General features: G+C 46.3%; 1 protein-coding gene across 1 annotated transcript; it reads left to right on the forward strand.

Annotated features, from left to right (window-relative positions):
* Window positions 1–1,163: 1,163 nt before the first annotated feature.
* Window positions 1,164–18,636, forward strand: LOC307241434 (interleukin-17 receptor D). Its single transcript, XM_080015526.1, has 12 exons — window positions 1,164–1,392; window positions 4,797–4,881; window positions 5,942–6,091; window positions 14,381–14,499; window positions 15,139–15,262; window positions 15,425–15,463; window positions 15,577–15,722; window positions 15,874–15,948; window positions 16,290–16,356; window positions 16,461–16,607; window positions 16,717–16,889; window positions 17,274–18,636. The coding sequence occupies exons 1-12, from the start codon at window positions 1,249–1,251 to the stop codon at window positions 17,844–17,846; spliced, it is 1,842 nt and encodes a 613-aa protein (XP_079871652.1). The 5' UTR covers window positions 1,164–1,248; the 3' UTR covers window positions 17,847–18,636.
* Window positions 18,637–19,241: the final 605 nt, after the last annotated feature.

Below are 19,241 nucleotides of genomic sequence, written 5' to 3' on the forward strand. Positions count from 1 at the left end.
TGTATCCAAAGAACACCATACCTACTGTGAATCATGGGGGTGGAAACATCATGCTTTGGGGCTGTTTTTCTGTAAAGGGACCAGGACGACTGAGCCGTGTAAAGGAAAGAATGAATGGGGCCATGTATCGTGAGATTTTGAGTGAAAACCTCCTTCCATCAGCAAGGGCATTGAAGATGAAACGTGGCTGGGTCCTTCTGCATGACAATAATCCCAGACCCACACCGCCCGGGCAACGAAGGAGTGGCTTCGTAAGAAGCATTTCAAGGTCCTGGAGTGGCCTAGCCAGTCTCCAGATCTCAAACCCATAGAAAATCTTTGGAGGGAGTTGAAAGTCTGTGTTGAACAGCGACAACCCCAAAACATCACTGCTCTAGAGGAGATCTGCATGGAGGAATGGGCCAAAATACCAGCAACAGTGTGTGAAAACCTTGTGAAGACTTACAGAAAACTTTGACCTCTGTCATTGCAAACAAAGGGTATATAACAAAGTATTGAGATGAACTTTTGTTATTGACCAAATACTTATTTTCCACCATAATTTGCAAATAAATTCTTTAAAGATCAGACAATGTGATTTTCTGGATTTTTTTTTCTCATTTTGTCTCTCATAGTTGAGGTTTACCTATGATGAAAATAACAGGCCTCTCTCATCTTTTTAAGAGGGAGAACTTGCACAATTGGGGCTGACTAAATACTTTTTTGCCCCACTGTATATATGTCCTAGGAAAAATGTCTTTCTAATAGACCAACTAACTGACTCCTAAAACGTAATACAGTAAGTCGAATACTTATAAAATAAAAATATATAGAATACAATAAAATAAAATGGAATAGATGGAGGGAATATGCTTATGTATATGGAATAGGCAATAATGTATATACAGATATGTGCATTAAAGTGGCATGTGAATAAATCTCATGTAGTTCCTCACTCTTCCCAGAGGGCCAACCCAACCGATCCAGAGGCTAACTGTGAACACATGGGGAGAGGGAGGGAGGGTGTTTTTTGTGTTTGACGTGAATCTCCACTTGTAGCCCGGAGACACCACTCCCATCGGCACTCCTCCTCCCTCTTGACTTTCTGCAACTGGCAGTAACACCCGTGCTCCTCCCCCAGTTGAAGCCAGCGGAGTTCCTCAAGCGGAAGGGAAGACGTCTTAACCTGCAAAGGTGTGTGTGTGTGTGTGTGTGTGTGTGTGTGTGGTCCGGTGGAGGTCCGCTGCTCCTAGAGGACCTTGTCATGCCATGTCTGTTGGCTTGATGTGGGAAGCCTTTGTTTGGTTCCACCTTTTGGTGCTCGCTCGGCCCCTCGGTGCCGAGGAGTGGCGGGCCCCTGGCGCTGGAGCCGCCATCACTCCGCGGCACTGCAGCCTGGAGTGCATCCGACAGGTATACAGGCTTGCGCTGCCTTTTTTTTTTTTTTGTAACATTTTCTTTGATTGTAATTTCTTTGTCATAACACCGTAATGCCTATTCTTGCAACATGCTGCCTCCAACAGCAGAGAACCACCAACAGCACAACCACGAGACCCAGTTTACAATGCCACAGCGCTGTAGCAACTCAATTTGCAGTATATGTTTTAATATAATGGCCTTGCTGTCAACATTCCAGTACAAACAACTTATTATCCTACTAACAACTGGGTAATTATCATGGTGCCAGGTCACAGATTGGCCAACGTCAGTTCGTCAAACAAACACTGAACTGGGGAAGGAGAGTTTTCTTTCAACACTGAGCACTTTTCTACTGCAATGACCTGCCAAGAATCTGGGAATTTTTAAAGATATTTTTTGCAACGCTCGTGATTGTTTTGTGTCTTGTGTCCGACTATACAGTACATCTTTGAAAAAGACATCTTGATCCCGTCGAGACGACCTGACAATATTAGGCGTGTTATTATTATTATAATTAGTATCTTATAACCGAATGGATTCATTTGCAGGTAAGCCCTTGTAAGTCATCTCTGTTGTGTGAAGTTGGTCATGCAGTAGGTTTTAAACACATACTGTATCCAGAACCATCAAATTAGCTACATCAGCCCAAATTCATCACATTTCCTGCAATCCCTATTGAGCACAGTAGAAGGTCATCGTGCGTATTTTCACTTCAAGACTACTTTAGGCACGAGGGTTAGAGGCGTTTTTATTTTCATAACAATGCCACGAGGAAAAACATGTTCTGACCTTCCTTACTTAGTGCACAGATGTGAGAGCTATTCAGGGTGCATTTCTGAAAAGTTCCATTTATTGGGTTTTTTTGCAAGTCGGAATGTGTCACTTTCAACTCCGGCGAGCCGGACACGAAATTTAACAACTTGTTTATGTATGTGACAAATAATTTGTTGAACTTGAACTTGTTGGAACTCACGAGTTGTTCTCATGGAGCTGCAATGTTTTTTTATTTTTTTATTTTTTTTTGTTATGCACTAATAAAGACTATTACACGGATACAGCCATTCCTTAAAATACACAATGAGTTAAACCCTATGCTTGGTACTGTCAAATCCACTCTGCATGTTCAATAATGCCAAAAATACAATTTATAGAACTCATTTAAGGCACGATGATATAGGGTAATTTCTAACAGGTTAACATGGATTGGGAATGAGTCGGGCAGTTGCTTATGTGTACAGTACATGATATTTATTTTCCAATGCTCTGACTCTACTTCTAACTTCTCTAATGCAGGTGAAGTAAGATGTCTATATCCTACCTGCTCTACCGTCGACGCTGTGCTTTTCTTTAACAGCTGGTTCGGTGCCCAGTCCTTGAACGTCTATAAACACATTCCTATTGGGTAAAACTCTGAGCTCCAGTCTTCTGCAGCCACAACTGTGGTTAAAGATTCTCGCACCAAATTTGGATCGATTTAGAAGTTGGGGGACAAAATTTCATGATTGTACATGGGGGTCAAATGCATATAATTTGGCTGCAGGTGCACTTTAATTTAGCATAGAGTCATTGTTTTGGTGGTTAAGACTCTGCTTTATAGTATACTCTCTTGTAAGGTGGTAACAGAGCTGATGCTCAATCACACTGCGCAGCACCAAACACATTATTCTATATTTGACTATTTTCTTCATTTTTCTTTTCATTATATTATTTTTGTCTGTTTAATATATTCATATTGAATTATTTTAATTGTGTTTCCTTCATTATTTCTCTCCTTACATAGGTTGTCTTGGAAGATTTAGAATTTCAGTTTAATAAAGAAATATTCTTCCAAATTTAATTTGTAATTTCTAGTACACAATTTGTTTGTCCACCACAGAACCTAAAGCTGTTCTTTAGTTATTTGTATTTTTATTTTATTTATTTTTTTTGTGCAAAAGTCGCATTGAACAGATTTGTTTTTCCCTTTGCCAAAAGGCTTTTGATAGCAGAAGTGGGCAGGAACCGATACACTGATACGCTCCCTAACAATTATAAATAAAAATTAGATTCCCAAAATCAATCAGATTTTTCACTTTTTTTAGAGTTTGGAGTTCTGATCTGCCTCTGCCCGGGGGGACTTCCCAACTTTCACTGCGGTCACCCTCCATATCTGGCAACCGCAGACATACGATCACCAAGCATCCTGATTAATGACATCACACCCGAAGAAAGACTTTTAAAGGCTCGAATGGCTGAAGTCTGTGTTTTTAGAAGAACAGCTGGATTGCAAATATTTTTATGCCTTTTATAGTTTATGGACGTACCCAGCGATATGTAAATGTCTGGAAGGTCGTCCCCCCTGCCCCCCTAAATTAAACAGTAACCAGTCTTTTAGGGCATGCATTGCCAGGTCCATTCAACCTTCCGCATTTTCATTGAGATAGCTCTAATTGTCAAAATGGTATTTCATTGCGAAGTCATTTCCACTCAGTTCTCCATAAGTCGTGGTTTGTGATCCTTTCAACGTTTGTTCGGTTTCAGCTCTTGATTCACAGCTTGTTAGCACCGATGCATAAATCCCAAAGGATCCGCAAATCCCATGAACGTCTCTGAATATTACACGTTTTTTAATATCTCTCGTCAGATGACTTGTCAGTCATTTCATTGCATGCTTAGCACACGTTGAGCATTGCGTACAAGGAAATACCTTCCCTGACAGTTTAACTACCCAAGAAAACACACACACACACACACACACACACACACACACACACACACACCAGCTCTCTCCTCCTCACTGCCTCTGTTTTCGACTCTTGTTTACCTGTCACGCCTGTTCACTCCTGTGCCCTGAGGTGGATCCACTCGCCTCTCATTTTCTCCAGCGACACAGCTTGAAGTGCTCCGTTTAAAAACCTGAAAGAACATTCTATTCCATGGAAGCATATTGAGTTCCATGGAAGCATATTAAGTTCAATGAAGCGTATCGAGTGTGCACGGCACTCGTGTTATGTCTTCAATTGTGTTGTCTTTCGATGGAGAAGGGTTGAGAGAAACCCCCCAAAATCTTCATCCAGACTGATACAGACACGGAATCGTCAAACATTGTTATGATGAAATTTTGGTCTACGATGGCGTGACGAAGCTGAAGCGGAGAATGTCGTTGGTGGATTATCCCGTAACCGATTTGACCATAAACATATTTTCCGCAACGGAAACGGAAAATAGGCCCTCGGAGTCCATTCTTGTGGGGGTGTTTATAGGGAAAAAGGGGATGGAAACATTAAGTACTCTCATGGGGGGAGGAGGCTCAAAAAGGGGTTGAGGGATATGCACACCCCCTGATCAAAGCGTTCTGTGTAACAACTATGTAAAGACCATGTAACTACAATGTAGTAACTGCTTTTCCTCATTTCCAGGGAGGGCCGGGCTGCGAATACTGCAGGATCACCCGAGCTGACGTGGAGAAGACCCTGGGTTTCCATTCCATGGAAGCATTTGGAAGTAAGTCGGCTGGGACGGAAACCTGCTTGCGCAAACGTCTGCTCTGTGTCTGGCCGCCATTCTATCTTCATCAGGGGCGCTGTTAAGGGCGGGTGTCCGGGGATTCATCCCTGAATGTTTCAAAAATGGTCTTCAGTCTAATATAGCCCGGCGGTTCTTCCTATGGGCAGCCACTAATTACGGTTCGATTGCTCCACTCTCTGACGGTGCCCACGGAGCGCCAGCATGGGGTGCCAGTGATTGGTGCACCAAAACAATGCTTTTTATTTTAGATGTAGGTTATTTTATTTGACTGTTTTCTTGTGTAAAAAAAAAAAAGCACTGTGCGTAATGGGGAAACTTTCTCCGTCACTCTTACACCCCCCCCCCCCCCCCCGGCCCCCACGCTTGGGCGAAACCCCTGACGTCTTTAACCCCTAGCAACACCCCTGTTCTTCATCATCATTGTCATCCTCAGACTGTAATTGCACTGTGCAGGACACCCTGGTTTTTAGAACCTATACTCCGTGCATCCTTTCTCTCTGTCTTCCCTTTGAACAAATAAAAAAATCCCACTATGTTCATGGAGGAAAGCTGTCGCAATGGCTCACGGAGCAGAAAAAGAGGCTCCTTCGCTCCACCTTAATGTCTTGCCTGAAGCTGCCATCGGTGCTATTGTGAACTTTTATTAATGTTGACTCAAAGCCATACTGTTTGCCTTGCACGTGTTTACATTGGGGTTTAGCGCGCCATCCTCTGATTACACACTGCCTAAACCTCAAAGCCAGGGATAGGTCGTCATAAGAGTCTCATCGTGGAGATGGAATCCAACCCGTTTGGGAATATAGTGTGTTTATGGATTTCTGTATTTTCTTAATTTTGTTTTCATTTTCTTGTTTTGCTTTTGATTGCATACTTTCTTTAATTTCTTTGTTTATTTTTATTTTTGTTTTATTTTTTTGTTTAGTATTTCAATGCATCATTGTTTCATTTAGCTTTTCTTTGTTTTGCTCTATTTTCCTTGACAACAGTGGATGTTACAGTATACATATATTTTCTTTATGAATTCCTTGTTTCCTAGGTTGTATTCCGTATCCGTGTTTTGAGCTTCTGGGTGAAGACAAGTGTAAACACTTTGTCCAAGCTCCAAATGACGTGACGGTGGAGTTCACTTCCGATCAGAACCCTGAGTCCGACACTGCCATTGTCTCCTGGAAGCCAAGTCACTATGGTAACAATGACAAATCACACCATACCAGCATCCAAAATGTTGGATTACATACTACATGTCTGAATTATCGTCTAGTTAACTTTAATATTTGAGTAAAATGATGTTTTCTGGGACATAATACACACTCTCATATACGTGGCTGGCCCAGCATCTTGCCCTCACATTGAAATTCTTGCATACTATTTGAGCATACCATGGTTTCTGACATACCAGTAATTTGGCACACTAAATGTTTTTCTTTTTCTGTTATTTTCAGGTTATATTTGTTGTTTTTCATTAGGTTTAATGTATATTGCCACATTTTTACCGTGGTCACTCATTAACTGTTAGTGTTGTGAATAATACCGATATAGCCACAGTGGTGAATGAAACGCTACTATACAATGTGTTCTTGACGCACATACCTTTAGTTAATTCTCTTGATGTAGTCATAGATTCCAGAATGTAGTTTCCTTAGCTGTGTTAGTACTTGTGCAATATTAAGAATCTTATTGTTTTGTGTCACTTAGTTGTGTTAATCTATATTATGCCCTTTTGCAGTAAGAACCGTTACCATTATCTTCCACGGTCCAAACACTAGTGTTGGGTTGTTGTGGAATTGTATTAACTGTATTCTGCACGCAATAAAACATGAGATGTGTTGTTGGAAGTACAGTGTTTAATAGAACTCTGCAAACAGCGGAGATGATCTGACTTTGCACACAGCTCAGTAGAATCGCTCAACGACGGATTGTCCAAGGGAGCTTCTTATAGAGAAAGGAGTGGAACATTGCTTTGACACAATTTTGACATTCAACAAACTAGGAGGTTGTGAGAACATTCGATTCGGTTAATTCCGAGGAACGTCGTGTGCACCCTTGCACCGGCTATGGGACTACTAAAGCACATGAGGTATCAATTATTAAATTTCCTTTTCCTCCTATTTTCTATCAGCAGTACTTTTCCATGTTACGTTATACAAGAACACACACAGGGTAGGAGGCAAATTTGCTCTTAGTTCTTTTTGACCGAATCTTTGAAGTGTGTCACTACCGGGGCTAGTCGGGACCCAAAAGCACGACACAGAGAGACGGGAGGAAGACAAAAGGATGTTTATAAGCCCACACAGTGGAGCTGGCCGGCGGGACCCGGTCAGGTAGGGATGGAGCAGGGATGATGATGACCGGGAGGAGGGGTCCAGGATCCGGGTGGAGAGACGGGGAAGCGGACTGGATGGAGAGGGACGGACAGCCTTGGTCGACGAGCGGAGACAAGCAGGTAAGGGGAAGACGAAACATAAAGACATAAGCTAGGGACCTAAACAAGCACTAGTAGCTAGGAATTTGGAATGGAGCCAGTAGCTGTACAACTCGGGTAAGCTAGTTGACGGTCTGGCAATGAGTGACTGGGAAGCTGGAGAATAAATACTGTGTGGAGTGATGCAGGTAATTGATCCCAGGTGTGTGCATTTTGCTCAAGGGGGGAGCTGCAGATTGGGCAAGAGTGGCCTCTAGTGGTGCTGGGGATGTCCGCCCCTGGGGCTGGTGGTTGTCAGGCAGCGGAGCATGGCCTCCACCTCCTGGTTTGCCCGCTTCGTCTGGCCGTTGGTCGGGGGGTGGAAACTGGAGGAGAGACTGACCTGTGCCCCCAGGGCCGAGCAGAAGGCGCGCCAGACCTGGGGACCTCTGTCCAACACCATGTCTGCTGGGATGCCATTAAGGCGGAACACCTCGGCCACCAGCAGGTCTGGTCTTCCTTGCCGATGGTAGTTTGGGCAGGGCGAGGAAGTGTGCCGCTTTAGAAAAGCGGTCCACCACCATGAAGATGGTAGTGTTGGTGGGAGACCGGTGACAAAGTCCAGGTCGATGTGGGACCAAGGACGAGTCGGGATGGGTAATGGGCGGAGGAGGCCGGAGCGGGGTCGGGTGGAGGTCTTGGACCGGGCGCAGGTGGGACAGGCAGAGACGAAGGACCGGGTGTCAGGGAGCATGGTCGGCCACTAGAAGCGGTGGGGGACAACGGCCAGTGTGCGGGTGATCCCAGGATGGCAGCTGAGGCGGGAGGCATGGGCCCACTGCAGAACCTGGGAGCGTGCGGAGTCAGGGACGAACAGGGGGCTAGGGGGTCCAGTACCTGGGTCCGGCTGGTGTTCCTGCGCTTGAGTGACCAGGGACTCGGTTTCCCAGGTAAGTGTGGCGGCAAGGCAAAGGGTGGAAGGATTGGTTCTGGATCCCCTGCATTCTCCTCTGGCGTGAACACATGGGACAGGGCGTCATGTTTGGTATTCTTGGTGCCTGGGCAATAGGATAGAGAGAAGTTAAACCGGCCGAAGAACAACGCCCACCTGGCCTGCCGGGAGTTGAGCCGCTTCGCCGTCCGGATATAGGCCAGGTTCTTATGATCGGTCCAGACGACGAAGGGGTGGTTTGCTCCCTCAAGCCAATGGCGCCACTCCTCCAGGGCTAGTTTCACAGCCAGGAGTTCCCGGTTGCCCACGTCATAATTGCGCTCGGGTGGGGTGAGCCTGCGGGAGAGAATGGCACAGGGGTGGAGCTTACTGTTGGTTGGAGAGCACTGAGACAGTACCGCTCCTACCCCCGTGTCCGAAGTGTCCACCCCTACCACGAACTGGAGGTTGGCGTCGGGCTGGGCCAAGACTGGGGCTGATGAAAAGCGGCTTCTGAGGTCGAGGAATGCGGCCTCGGCCGCAGGGGTCCACTTGAAGCCCACTGTAGTGGAGGTAAGGGCTGAGAGGGGAGCGGCGATAGTTTGGGATGAAGTTTGGGATGAAGCGCCAGTAGAATTTTGCAAACCCGAGGAAGCTTCCTATTGGGCACACCATCATGGCGGCAACCTTCTTGCGGTCCATCCCCAGCCTCCCTAGGCCAATGATGAATCCCAGGAAGGAAACGGGCGGAACATGGAAGACACACTCCTCGGCCTTAATGAGCAGACGGTTCTCCAGGAGCCGCTGGAGCACCAGGCGTACGTGTTTTCCGTGGTCGGAGAGGGATTTGGAAAAATCAAGATGTCATTGAGGTACACAAAGACAAACATGTCGAGCATGTCCCAGAGGACAGCGTTAATTAGGGCCTGGAAGACCGCTGGGGCATTTGACAGACCGAAAGGCATTACCAGATACTCAAAGTGTCCGAGCGGGGTGTTGAATGCAGTCTTCCATTCGTCCCCTTCGCGGATGCGACCAGGTGGTAAGCGTTGGGGAGATCGAGTTTGGAGAAGTGGGTGGCACCCCGGATGGGGACGAAGACTGAGCCCATCAGGGGCAAGGGGTACTTGTTCTTGACTGTGATGTCGTTGAGTCCCCTGAAGTCAATGCAGTCCTTCTTGGCGACGAAGAACAACCCTGCGCCCAGCGGAGACGACGAGGAGCGAATGATCTCGGCAGCGAGAGAGTCGGAGATGTAGTTCTCCATGGCCTCCTGTTCGGGCCGGCAGATGTTATACAGGCGACTGCAGGGGAGGGGGGCACCTGGCAGGAGGTTGACTGCGCAGTCGTAGGGGCGATGAGGTGGTAGGGACAGCGCGCCCTGCTTGCTGAAAACAGGGACCAGGTCCAGATATTGTAAAGGAACCGAGGACAGGTTGGGGCTCTTGGGGACCGCCGGCGGTGCAGTAGAGGCCGAGCGGAGGCAGTGGGTGTGGCAGTGTGTGCTCCAGGCGCTCACGTTACCCGAGTGCCAGTCCATCTGAGGGTTGTGGATCCAGAGCCAGGGGTACCCTAGGACCAGGGGGTTCTGGGGGGAATGGATGAGGAAGAACCTCAAGGACTCACGGTGGTTGCCGGAGAGTAGCAGATCGAGGGGGCCAGCTGGTGGGTAATCTGGGTCAGAAGTGACCCAGTCAGCCCCTTGACCTCGAGGGACGGGTGTCAGCCCTAGCTGGCGTGCTAGTCCCAGGTAGAGGAAACTCGCAGCCGCCCAGGAATCTATAAAAGCTGAGGAAGGGAGTGTAATACGCCCCCCATGAGAGGGTAGCTGGGAGCAGAGGACAGGTGAAAGGGTTGGAGATGGAGCGACCGGACGTAATCCTATCGAGAAGTCGCCCTCTCCCAGCCGGACCTGGCAGGTGGCTCGGCGGTTTCCCAGCCGGCCGCAATACAGACAGGCGCCGGTCTGTATACGGCGGGCTCGCTCCTCGGGGGAGATCCGGGAGTGACCGAGTTGCATGGGCTTCGCATTGGAGAGAGTCGGGGGACTTCAGAGGCGCCTGAGAGTAGTGGCTGCTGGAAACCGGGGATGGACCGCCCAGGCGGGAGGCATGGGCTGTAGTCTACCAGCGGGAGGGACGGGCTGGAGTCTCGCCCCCTCCTTCTCACCGGCGCTCCCGTAGCTGGTTGTCCGGGTGGATGGCAGTCTCTACCAGTTGGTCCAGGTCCGTGGGCTCGTCCCGCCGCGCCAACTTGTCCCACAACTCGTCATTCAGGGCACGCTGAAACACATCCTGCAGGGCTCCGTCATTCCAGCCGCTTTCTGCGGCTAGTGTCCGGAATTCTACGATGAGGGAGGCGACGCTACGGGGACCCTGGCAGAGGGAGAGGAGTCCTCTGGCGGCCTCCTTGCTGCGAACTGGGTGGTCGAAGACTCTCCTCATTTCACGGATGAACAGATCGTAGGAGAGACTCATGGGGCCCCCCTGATTTCAAACCGCGGAACCCCAGCCGAGAGTCACCCCTCTCAGGCAGGAGATGAGGAATGTGATCCGGGCGCCATCGAAGGCGTACGATGATGGCTGCTGCTGGAAAACCACAGGGCACTGCACAAGGCAGGCGCGGCAGGTGCCGAAATCGCCGTCGTAGGGCGCTGGAACGTAGGGCTCAGGGGGGACGAGGGGGGCGCTGGGAGCCCTGGTGGAGAGAGGGCCGGAGGAGCAGGGGGGGCCACGGGAGCCAGAAGGAACCTGCAGGCTGCTGACGGCTGCCGAGATGTGATCCGTGATGTCCCGGAGGGCCTGGTCATGTTGACCAAGCAACACTCCTTGGATCTGGAGTGGCTGGGTCCTTGTTTTTTTGGCCAGACCGTACTGTCACGACCGGGGCTAGGAGGGGCCCAAACGCATGACACAGAGAGACGGGAGGCAGACGAAGGATGTTTATAAGCCCACACGGCGGAGCTGGCCGGCGGGACCCTGTCAGGTAGGGATGGAGCAGGGCTGGGCAGGGATGATGATGACCGGGAGGAGGGGTCCAGGATCCGGGTGGAGAGACGGGGAAGTGGGCTGGATGGAGAGGGACGGACAGCCTTGGTCGACGAGCGGAGACAAGCAGGTAAACCGGGCTGGCTGGAGAGGGACGGACAGACTGGGTCGACGAGAGGAGACAAGCAGGTAAGGGGAAGACAAAACAAAGACGACATAAGCTAGGGACCTGAAACAAGTGCTAGGAGCTAGGAATGGAGCCAGTAGCTGTACAACTCGGGTAAGCTAGTTGACGGTCTGGTAATGAGTGACTGGGAAGCTGGAGAATAAATACTGTGTGGAGTGATGCAGGTAATTGATCCCAGGTGTGTGCAATTGGCTCAAGGGGGAGCTGCAGATGGGCCAAGAGCGGCCTCTAGTGGTGCTGGGAGGCCGTGGGCCTAACAAAGTGAATGAAATGAACTGAGTCCTCATACAAAATGATTAATTCATTTGAGGTTCGGCCTTCCGCCAAAATCTTCTGCCAGAAGTAGTTCGCAAATGAATCAGTGAACGAACCTAAAGAACTGGCGGAAATAGTTCTGAACTGTTTCCTGCAGTTCTTATAGTTCCTTCGATTCGTTCATTGATTCCCTCTTTAGTTATTTTAGTCAGGATGCTGTTATTTCAGTTTGTACCCTGCAAACTGAATTGTGCAGACATCACACATGCATGATCACACTTGCACACTTGGCAACATTGACATTTAAGTTGAGGTACAATCTTTGTCATGTTAAATAGTTCATTTAAATATTAATATTTTATATTTTTATTTTAGATACTTTAGACTTTATTACCGTATTGATTCAAAATGGGATGCAAGATTCAATTGTCAAATGCAGGACTATTCCATATTTTACGGGATGGAAGGCAACCTTATTTTTCCCTTTTATTGCTTTATAGAATATGAATTGATCGTCACCGATCTTAGACGATATATTTTTGAATTCACTATGAACTGGGCCAAATAGAGTTCTATGCCATGGGATTTTATAGCGGGAGCCTTAAGTGTACCGCTATATGCATGCACACATGTACACGCTTTTATTATTATTATGATTATGATCGCTTATGTTTGGCCATCTTATTATTATATTTTATTTGTATGTACCGTGTGTATGTACCGTGCGGTACTCTTGTAGTGCGTGCAAAACGCAGCATTTAAGTTTTTTATTATTTTTGTTAGGGGTCCATCCCACAGGGATGATCCCCTATTGTTATTGTTCGGATTTATATTATTTTCCTCCGAATTTTTCGGGCTACAAGTGTCCGGAACAGAACGACTGCTGGAGCTACGGACACGGTTGAAGTGTCATCAGAACCGGGACGTCACAGACATCTCAATGTTTAAGTTGCATCCAAATCGATCCACTTACAGAGCAGAAATTTGTGAAAAACTTCACAAATTTGACCGAAAGGAGCTGAACTTTCGTGCTTCACCAACATGTTAATGTTCGAAAACTTTCGATCGGGTAATGGAGCGAGATGAGTTTTTGAGTAAGACGTTTTATAACATCATCATCCAAATTGCTATAAATGTGCAGGTTGTGGTTCAGAATGCACATTCGAGTCGTGCGCGGTGCGTAGCCCACCGTTCTGCAGTGGTTAGAGGTTACAAACTAGACATGTATGCTTATGTTCCTTGTGACCTGGTTGACGCCAGGGGGGCTGTTCCATTGATATTTTATCTCTTTTTGTAAAATGAAGACCGAACATTCAAACTGTGCGAACTCATGATGCATTTCATGTACTCCGAACAAATAGGAAAACTAGTGCCAGTTAAATCATAAATAATCACAAAAAAACCTCAACTCTTTTTGGGTGTCATGGAATCGTAACTCATCAGGAAACCAGGACACGAAAAAAATATCATCCACAGAAAGAAATGACTCAGTAAGTTCCCCATCTTTGTTCACGTGCAGAACTGTTTTACGCCAAAATTTTAGGACTCTGTGCTTTACGTTACTTGCATGCACATGGGGCAAGTCTAAACAAACATGCCGGAATGTGGCGCTTCTCGAAATTACTCATGAGATGGATTATAACAAAATTTGCCCGTCTGTTACCGCGCAGCGCTAACATGAGGTGAGGTGAATCAAAGTTTACATCTTCAACTTTGCTAATTAGTCGGATTTTGATATATACAGTATATATGTCGCTTATTTAGACTCTGCTGTCATTTTTAGAGACCCAACAACTGAATATACAGAAAACAAAGGGGGAAACATGAAATACCGTTTACGGCGGTATTTTGGTAGATACCGTACCGTACTGTGAAATTTCATAACGTTACATCCCTCATGAGCGCGTGTGTGTGTGTATCGCCTTTGACTTGGGAACTTCCACACAGAGTGATTACCTTCCACAGGGACAACGTGAGACAGGACTCTGTGGACTACAGGAAGACAGCCACGTTCAATTTTTTAGGATAAAGTCATAACACGCAGCAAGTGTATCGATTTGTGGTAGTAATTCTGCGCATCACCTAATCCTTACGTCGGCTGATGCTGCGTTCAATGGAAACTCAGAAAATTGTAACTCGGTTTAGACGTAATGCTCATGTAAAGAGATGAATTCGAAAAATTGTGTTTTTTATTTTAATTGTGCTGAAAGCATGTTTTACAGATATTTGTCGGGACTCGGGACACACAGCTTAAAACCAGACGATACTGTCTATCCTGGGCACCGAAGAAAGAAAACTAAAAAGCACCCATATTGTCTCCATCTGTCAGGTTTATTGTATATTTTCGAAATTTGCCGTATATTGCCATTGTTTAAATTTTTGCTGTATTGCTTTATTATTATTTTACCTATCGTTTTGTTGTGAACAAGGAATATAATAATTCATCATAATATAATACTCGTGTGCAGTGAAGCATACTAAGCTTGAGCATGTGAAGATTATTGGTTTGACATGCTTTGTGACAGAATGTATGTATTATTTATCGTGCTAAATGCAGTGCAACCTCTTCAAAGATCTGCTGCATGGGCTTGTCTTCCAGACCAAGTATTTCAGCTCTTTAGTCGTAAAATGTTACTTTGAATGAAAACAAGAACACCAGTGCAGTAGCGCTGCAGTCTGTCTGAGGTGTGTGATGGTGGCTGTGCTTGTGGCAGGGATCGCCTTCCTGCGAGGCTTCCAGGTGTCACTGCAGCTTCTGGGGGGCTCCCACACCGCCTGTCAGCTGCTGCTCCTCCACAGCAACAGTTCCCTCACCCCCTCCCACGCCCACCAGGTAGCACACCCCACTACTCCCTCTCTCTCTCTCTCTTTCTCTCTCTCTCTCTCTCTCTCTCTCTCTCTCTCTCTCTCTCTCTTTCTCTCTTTGGCTGGTTTGTTTTGTTCTTTTTGTTGTTTTCTTTCTTTTTATTCTTCCTTTCTTTTTCATTTCATTTTTTAATATATTGTGTTTGTTTCTTTCTTCATTTATTTCCTTTCTATTACTTTCCTTTCCTTCCCCACCTCCTCTTTGGAAATGTCTTGTTTCATACTTCATGTCTTTTGTTCATTTTATTTGACCCATCTTTTTTCATCACTTTTTTGTTTTATTCATTTCATGGAGGTGTGTGAGGAACTTGACATGCATCTTGTTACTCTAATGATGTGTCACAGTGATTATCACAGTTCACATTAGATAGGATCAGAGAAACTAAATTTCACCTTTGACATCCTGAGCCCTGAGCCAAATTAAATAATTATTATTGTGATGACGTTGAACAAATACTGTCACTTTAGTTAATTTATTAGAAGCATTTTAAAGCTTTTACTTGATTAGATAAATGGAGGGCCATTACCGGCCTGCAGGCCTGGCGTATACAGTATAGTTATTGTTTGTTGAAAATCAAGTCATAATTGTATTTTCTTCCTTCTCCAGGTATACACGTCAGACCCTTTCACCGGCCTCGCTCTGGGGGCCCAGTATGCCGTCACTGTTATGGCGCTGCCGGTGCCTGAGAAATGGGACAAGTTCTCCCACAGCAAAATCTTCTCCACACGCTGTAAGACCACTTGCTTCAAAGACTCTGCAATTGGAAACATTTACCATTCGTTGATCACTCTGCAGTCAGTTTGGTGGCTCTTTTAATGTTGCATTTACAAAAGACAACAACATTGAAATAGGTGAGGAAATGACCTAAATGCATTTCTATTTTGTCTTAAAGCGTGCAGTGAGAAGAACAGCTTTGACAGATGCAAAAAAGGTAAGCATAGAAAACAATATGTAAGAATGCTAAAATTGAGTGGGTCGGTAAACTTTCGGAAAAACAAGATCCATATGCATAGATTAAGTATTTTCACCCATTCTGATCCTTAGACTGGTACCCCAAATATATTGAAGTCCAGCAGAAAGGATCTCACGTAATCGTGACATTTAACGTGGCTCCGCCAAGCCTGGGCATCACAAGCTACTTTTCGTGGTGTTACGGAGGAGGCATGAAGACGTACATGGACATACAACCTGTGAGTGACGTCTCGGCAGCGTCTGATTCGAAGTTTTGTTGCGTATCCCCGAGCATTTGGTTTTAAATACAGGATTTGTTCTGGTGTTATGTGTGTTGCAGAAATGAATACTGATTTTCACAGATGCGTTATCTCATTTTGTCTTCTTCAGAATTCCACTAAAAACAGGACTCACCACAGTTATCACCTAGATGGACTGAAAGAAGGATCCAACTACACATGTGAAGTATGATAACAACGGGATATTAATGGGAACTATTAAGTTAGATACTTTATTCACCCTCGGAGGGAAATTGCGGAATTTGCCAAGAAAGGCACTTCTTTTAAGTACCTGTCTCAAGAATATTATAATAATCATCGATGAATCATACTTGAATGGCAGTAAGCCTTTTGTCAAAAGTATGTACTCCAGTATTTTGTCACTTGCTTTGAATCTTCGCTCAGTATTGTAGTTAATGCTATACCGTCATTTGTTCTTCTTTAGGCACTATAGTTGTTGCCAGCATCTTCAAAAGCATGACTGCCAATTAATTTCTTAGACGTAAAACAACACTTCTTCCATCGCAGATTGCGGCTGACGAAGTGGACGCGGTGAGAAAAACCTTTACCGTTCAGGTCCTGCGGGTCCACCAAGGTACGTTTCATGAACACCGATGGATTAAAATTAGGTGTAGTTCATCACTGCACCTTTGTGTCTGTCGCTGCGTAGTCCTTATAAAAGAGATGATGTTCCATCAGAAGTCGCTCCGCCCCTCTCCGCCAGCCCTCCCTTGACCCTGATGCTTCCGTTAGGCCTGGCCTTCATCGTCGTTTTCCTGGTGCTGCTGGTGGCCATCAGAAGGTGGAGGTCCAAGCTCCGGATGAAGAAGATGGACATAAAGCCAGGTTTCATAAAAGCAACTGAGCATCTGAGATACAGTACTTCTACAAGCAGAGCTCCGATTGTCCACTTAGAGTCTTAACATATGATGCAACCCATCTTTCACCGTCGCAGACATTCTTGAGCAGCATCAAGACGAATGTGCCCTGGAGGAGGTGACGTTGCTGCCCAGGGGCAGGTCAACGCCTCCCCGGCTCCTGATCTGCTACAGCCGCCGCGACGGCCCCGCCCACATCAGAGCTGTCATGCAGTTGGGGGCCTTTCTGCAGCAGCACATGGCCACGCATGTAAGGCAAAACAGCCAAGTTCGATGGATCCCAGGGGTGGAACTTCCGGGGTTAGAAAGTAAAAGACCTCTGCACAATTTTTTGGTCATTTCGTCCAGATTTTAACCACAACCTGAGTGGAGGCAAGAACATGGCAGGACTTTTACTTTTTAAACCTGGATGTACTGGTAGAGGTCTTGTCTGCCATCCACCTGGATGACCTTCTTGCAACCATTTAGGTCTAAATAGTCGTCAATCTGTTTACTGACCAACAAAAGCATGAGTTCTGTTGATTAAAGACCCTTGTTTTGGCACTTGCTAACGGATTCCTCTTTTTAACCTTCAACTCTGCTGCATCTAAATAGCATTTTGGAGTTGAACCCTAACCCCTCCTTTCCTCTTCAGGTGTGCCTGGACTTGTGGGACTCTCTACGTCTTGCCGAGGAAGGCATCATGGGCTGGCACTGCCGGCGGATACAGGAAAGTGACTTTGTGCTGGTGATCTGCTCGAGGGGCCTCAGGCAGGGGCCCGTGCCATCCCACCTGGACCATGACGATGATGAAGAGAAGGATGAGGAGGAGGAGGAAGAAGAGGAGGAGGAGGAGACAGAGCGGGAACTAGACTGCGCCGCGGCTGTGGCGCTCATAGGGGAGGAAGTGGGCCGCGCCAAAGCCAGGGGGAGGGACTTGTCGAAGTACATGGCCGCCATCTTCAACCACTCAGAGGAGACGGACATCCCGGCCGAGCTGGGCCTAGTGTCGCGCTACACCCTCACCAGGGACCTGCCGCTGCTCTTTTCTCACCTCCACGGGGTGGCTCTGCACCGGCCCGGTGGGTACCTGAAGATCCAGCACGTCTCGGAGGAGGGGATGGCCAAGGTGCCGGCCGGAGCGGCGCTGGAGAGGGCCGTGAGCGAGGCCGAGAGGGAGCTGAGGGAGAAGGAGAAACGCTGCGTCGGGTGGGACGGAGTGAAATAAGTAAAGAAGATAAAGATGAGGAACACAACCTGAATGTCTTTAATCAAGGAGAAGGAGTAATGAAGCTCGAAGCTGAAGGTGGCTGCTACTGCTACCGTTCATTAGCCTTGTGTGTTGTACAACATTGAAGAATTTCACTTGATATTTCCTAGTGTGTGTGTGTGCTTGTGCGCGTGCGCGCCTAATGCAGCATGTTAAAACGTTTTGTCTTTTAAACATTTGATTGTCAAAGAAAACGAAGAGAGTTTCGTTGTACGCTTTGAATGTCTGTCTGCAAGTGGCGGCGATCGATAAACACGTCATTGACCCGCAAGTTCATGATACCACAAAGGTCACGAGTCACAAGTCACGAAAAAGCGATTGGCTGTTTGAAAGGATCCGTTAGTTTATATTGTCGTGTGCGATGGCTTTCATTAGACTTGATACGTAACCAGAGTCTCCCTTTGTGCTTATGAATGTTCTGTGTACTTCGTCATCTGTCTACAATCAGAATGCCTCAAAGTATTTTGCATCGAAAATGCACACCGGTTCATACCTCTCATACAATCTCATTCTCTCTCAGATGATTCGTCTCTGTTCCGTGAGGCTGTTTAGAAGAAGACATCATGCAACGCAGTTTGCTTTTTATTGTAGATTCCATGCATTCCATGTGTCCATAAAATAGTAAAATGTATGAGATTGTGATGGTGGCTGTTTTCAGTCCGCTTTTTGTTTCGTTAATCACTGTATATGTGTTAGAACCAGAGAATATAAAGAAAACAAATAAATAAAAACATTTCTTTTAAGAAATAAAAACAAAACAAATGTTTATTTTTGTATTCGTTGAATTCCAGCTGCTATGCCAGGTCGCCAAACTGATAGAAAGCCATTTAATGCTCGATGTAAAGGATACTTTTCTATGCTTTCTGTGTAATTTTCGCATTCATGAATGGAAATCCTGGAAGGGAACAGTTTGAATTCCTGCCTTTAAAGTGGTAATCCATTAGATTGTGTGGGTTGGGTGGATCAGACTACAATAAATCCCAGAATTCCAATCCACACAGCACCATTGTTTTCCTCAATATTTACCGTCATCTCATCAGAACGGTCCCCCCCCTCCCAAATGTATTCCTTATTTATTTAATTCACTTCATTATTTGTTACGTCTTTTTTTCTTGGTCACTTGAGATGTCGGGATCATCAGAAAGTGCTGTTCTTATTTGTGAATGTTCGTCCATATCGGCATTTTACTGACCGCAACTAACTATGCTGCTTTATCAAATTCACCACGGCTGCCCTGCGTTCGCGCCGGGAAAGGCGGACCCCGCCACCAACAATGGAAACAGCAGAATTAAGAAGCACATATATAACTCAAATTCATTGAAATGCTGATTGCTTAAAAAAAAAAAATAATAA

Source organism: Zeus faber (genome assembly GCF_960531495.2).
Source record: "Zeus faber genome assembly, chromosome: 15".
In the NCBI taxonomy this organism is placed as follows: Eukaryota; Metazoa; Chordata; class Actinopteri; order Zeiformes; family Zeidae; genus Zeus; species Zeus faber.

What these genes read in the sequence shown, in the direction of transcription:
- LOC307241434 (XM_080015526.1), top strand. Translation starts at nt 1,249, where the DNA reads ATGTCTGTTGGCTTGATGTGGGAAGCCTTTGTTTGGTTCCACCTTTTG. An exon ending in CTGGAAGCCAAGTCACTATG is followed by an intron (nt 6,092 to 14,380) that starts GTAACAATGACA and finishes TGCTTGTGGCAG; the next exon opens with GGATCGCCTTCCTGCGAGGC. An exon ending in CCCCCTCCCACGCCCACCAG is followed by an intron (nt 14,500 to 15,138) that starts GTAGCACACCCC and finishes TTCCTTCTCCAG; the next exon opens with GTATACACGTCAGACCCTTT.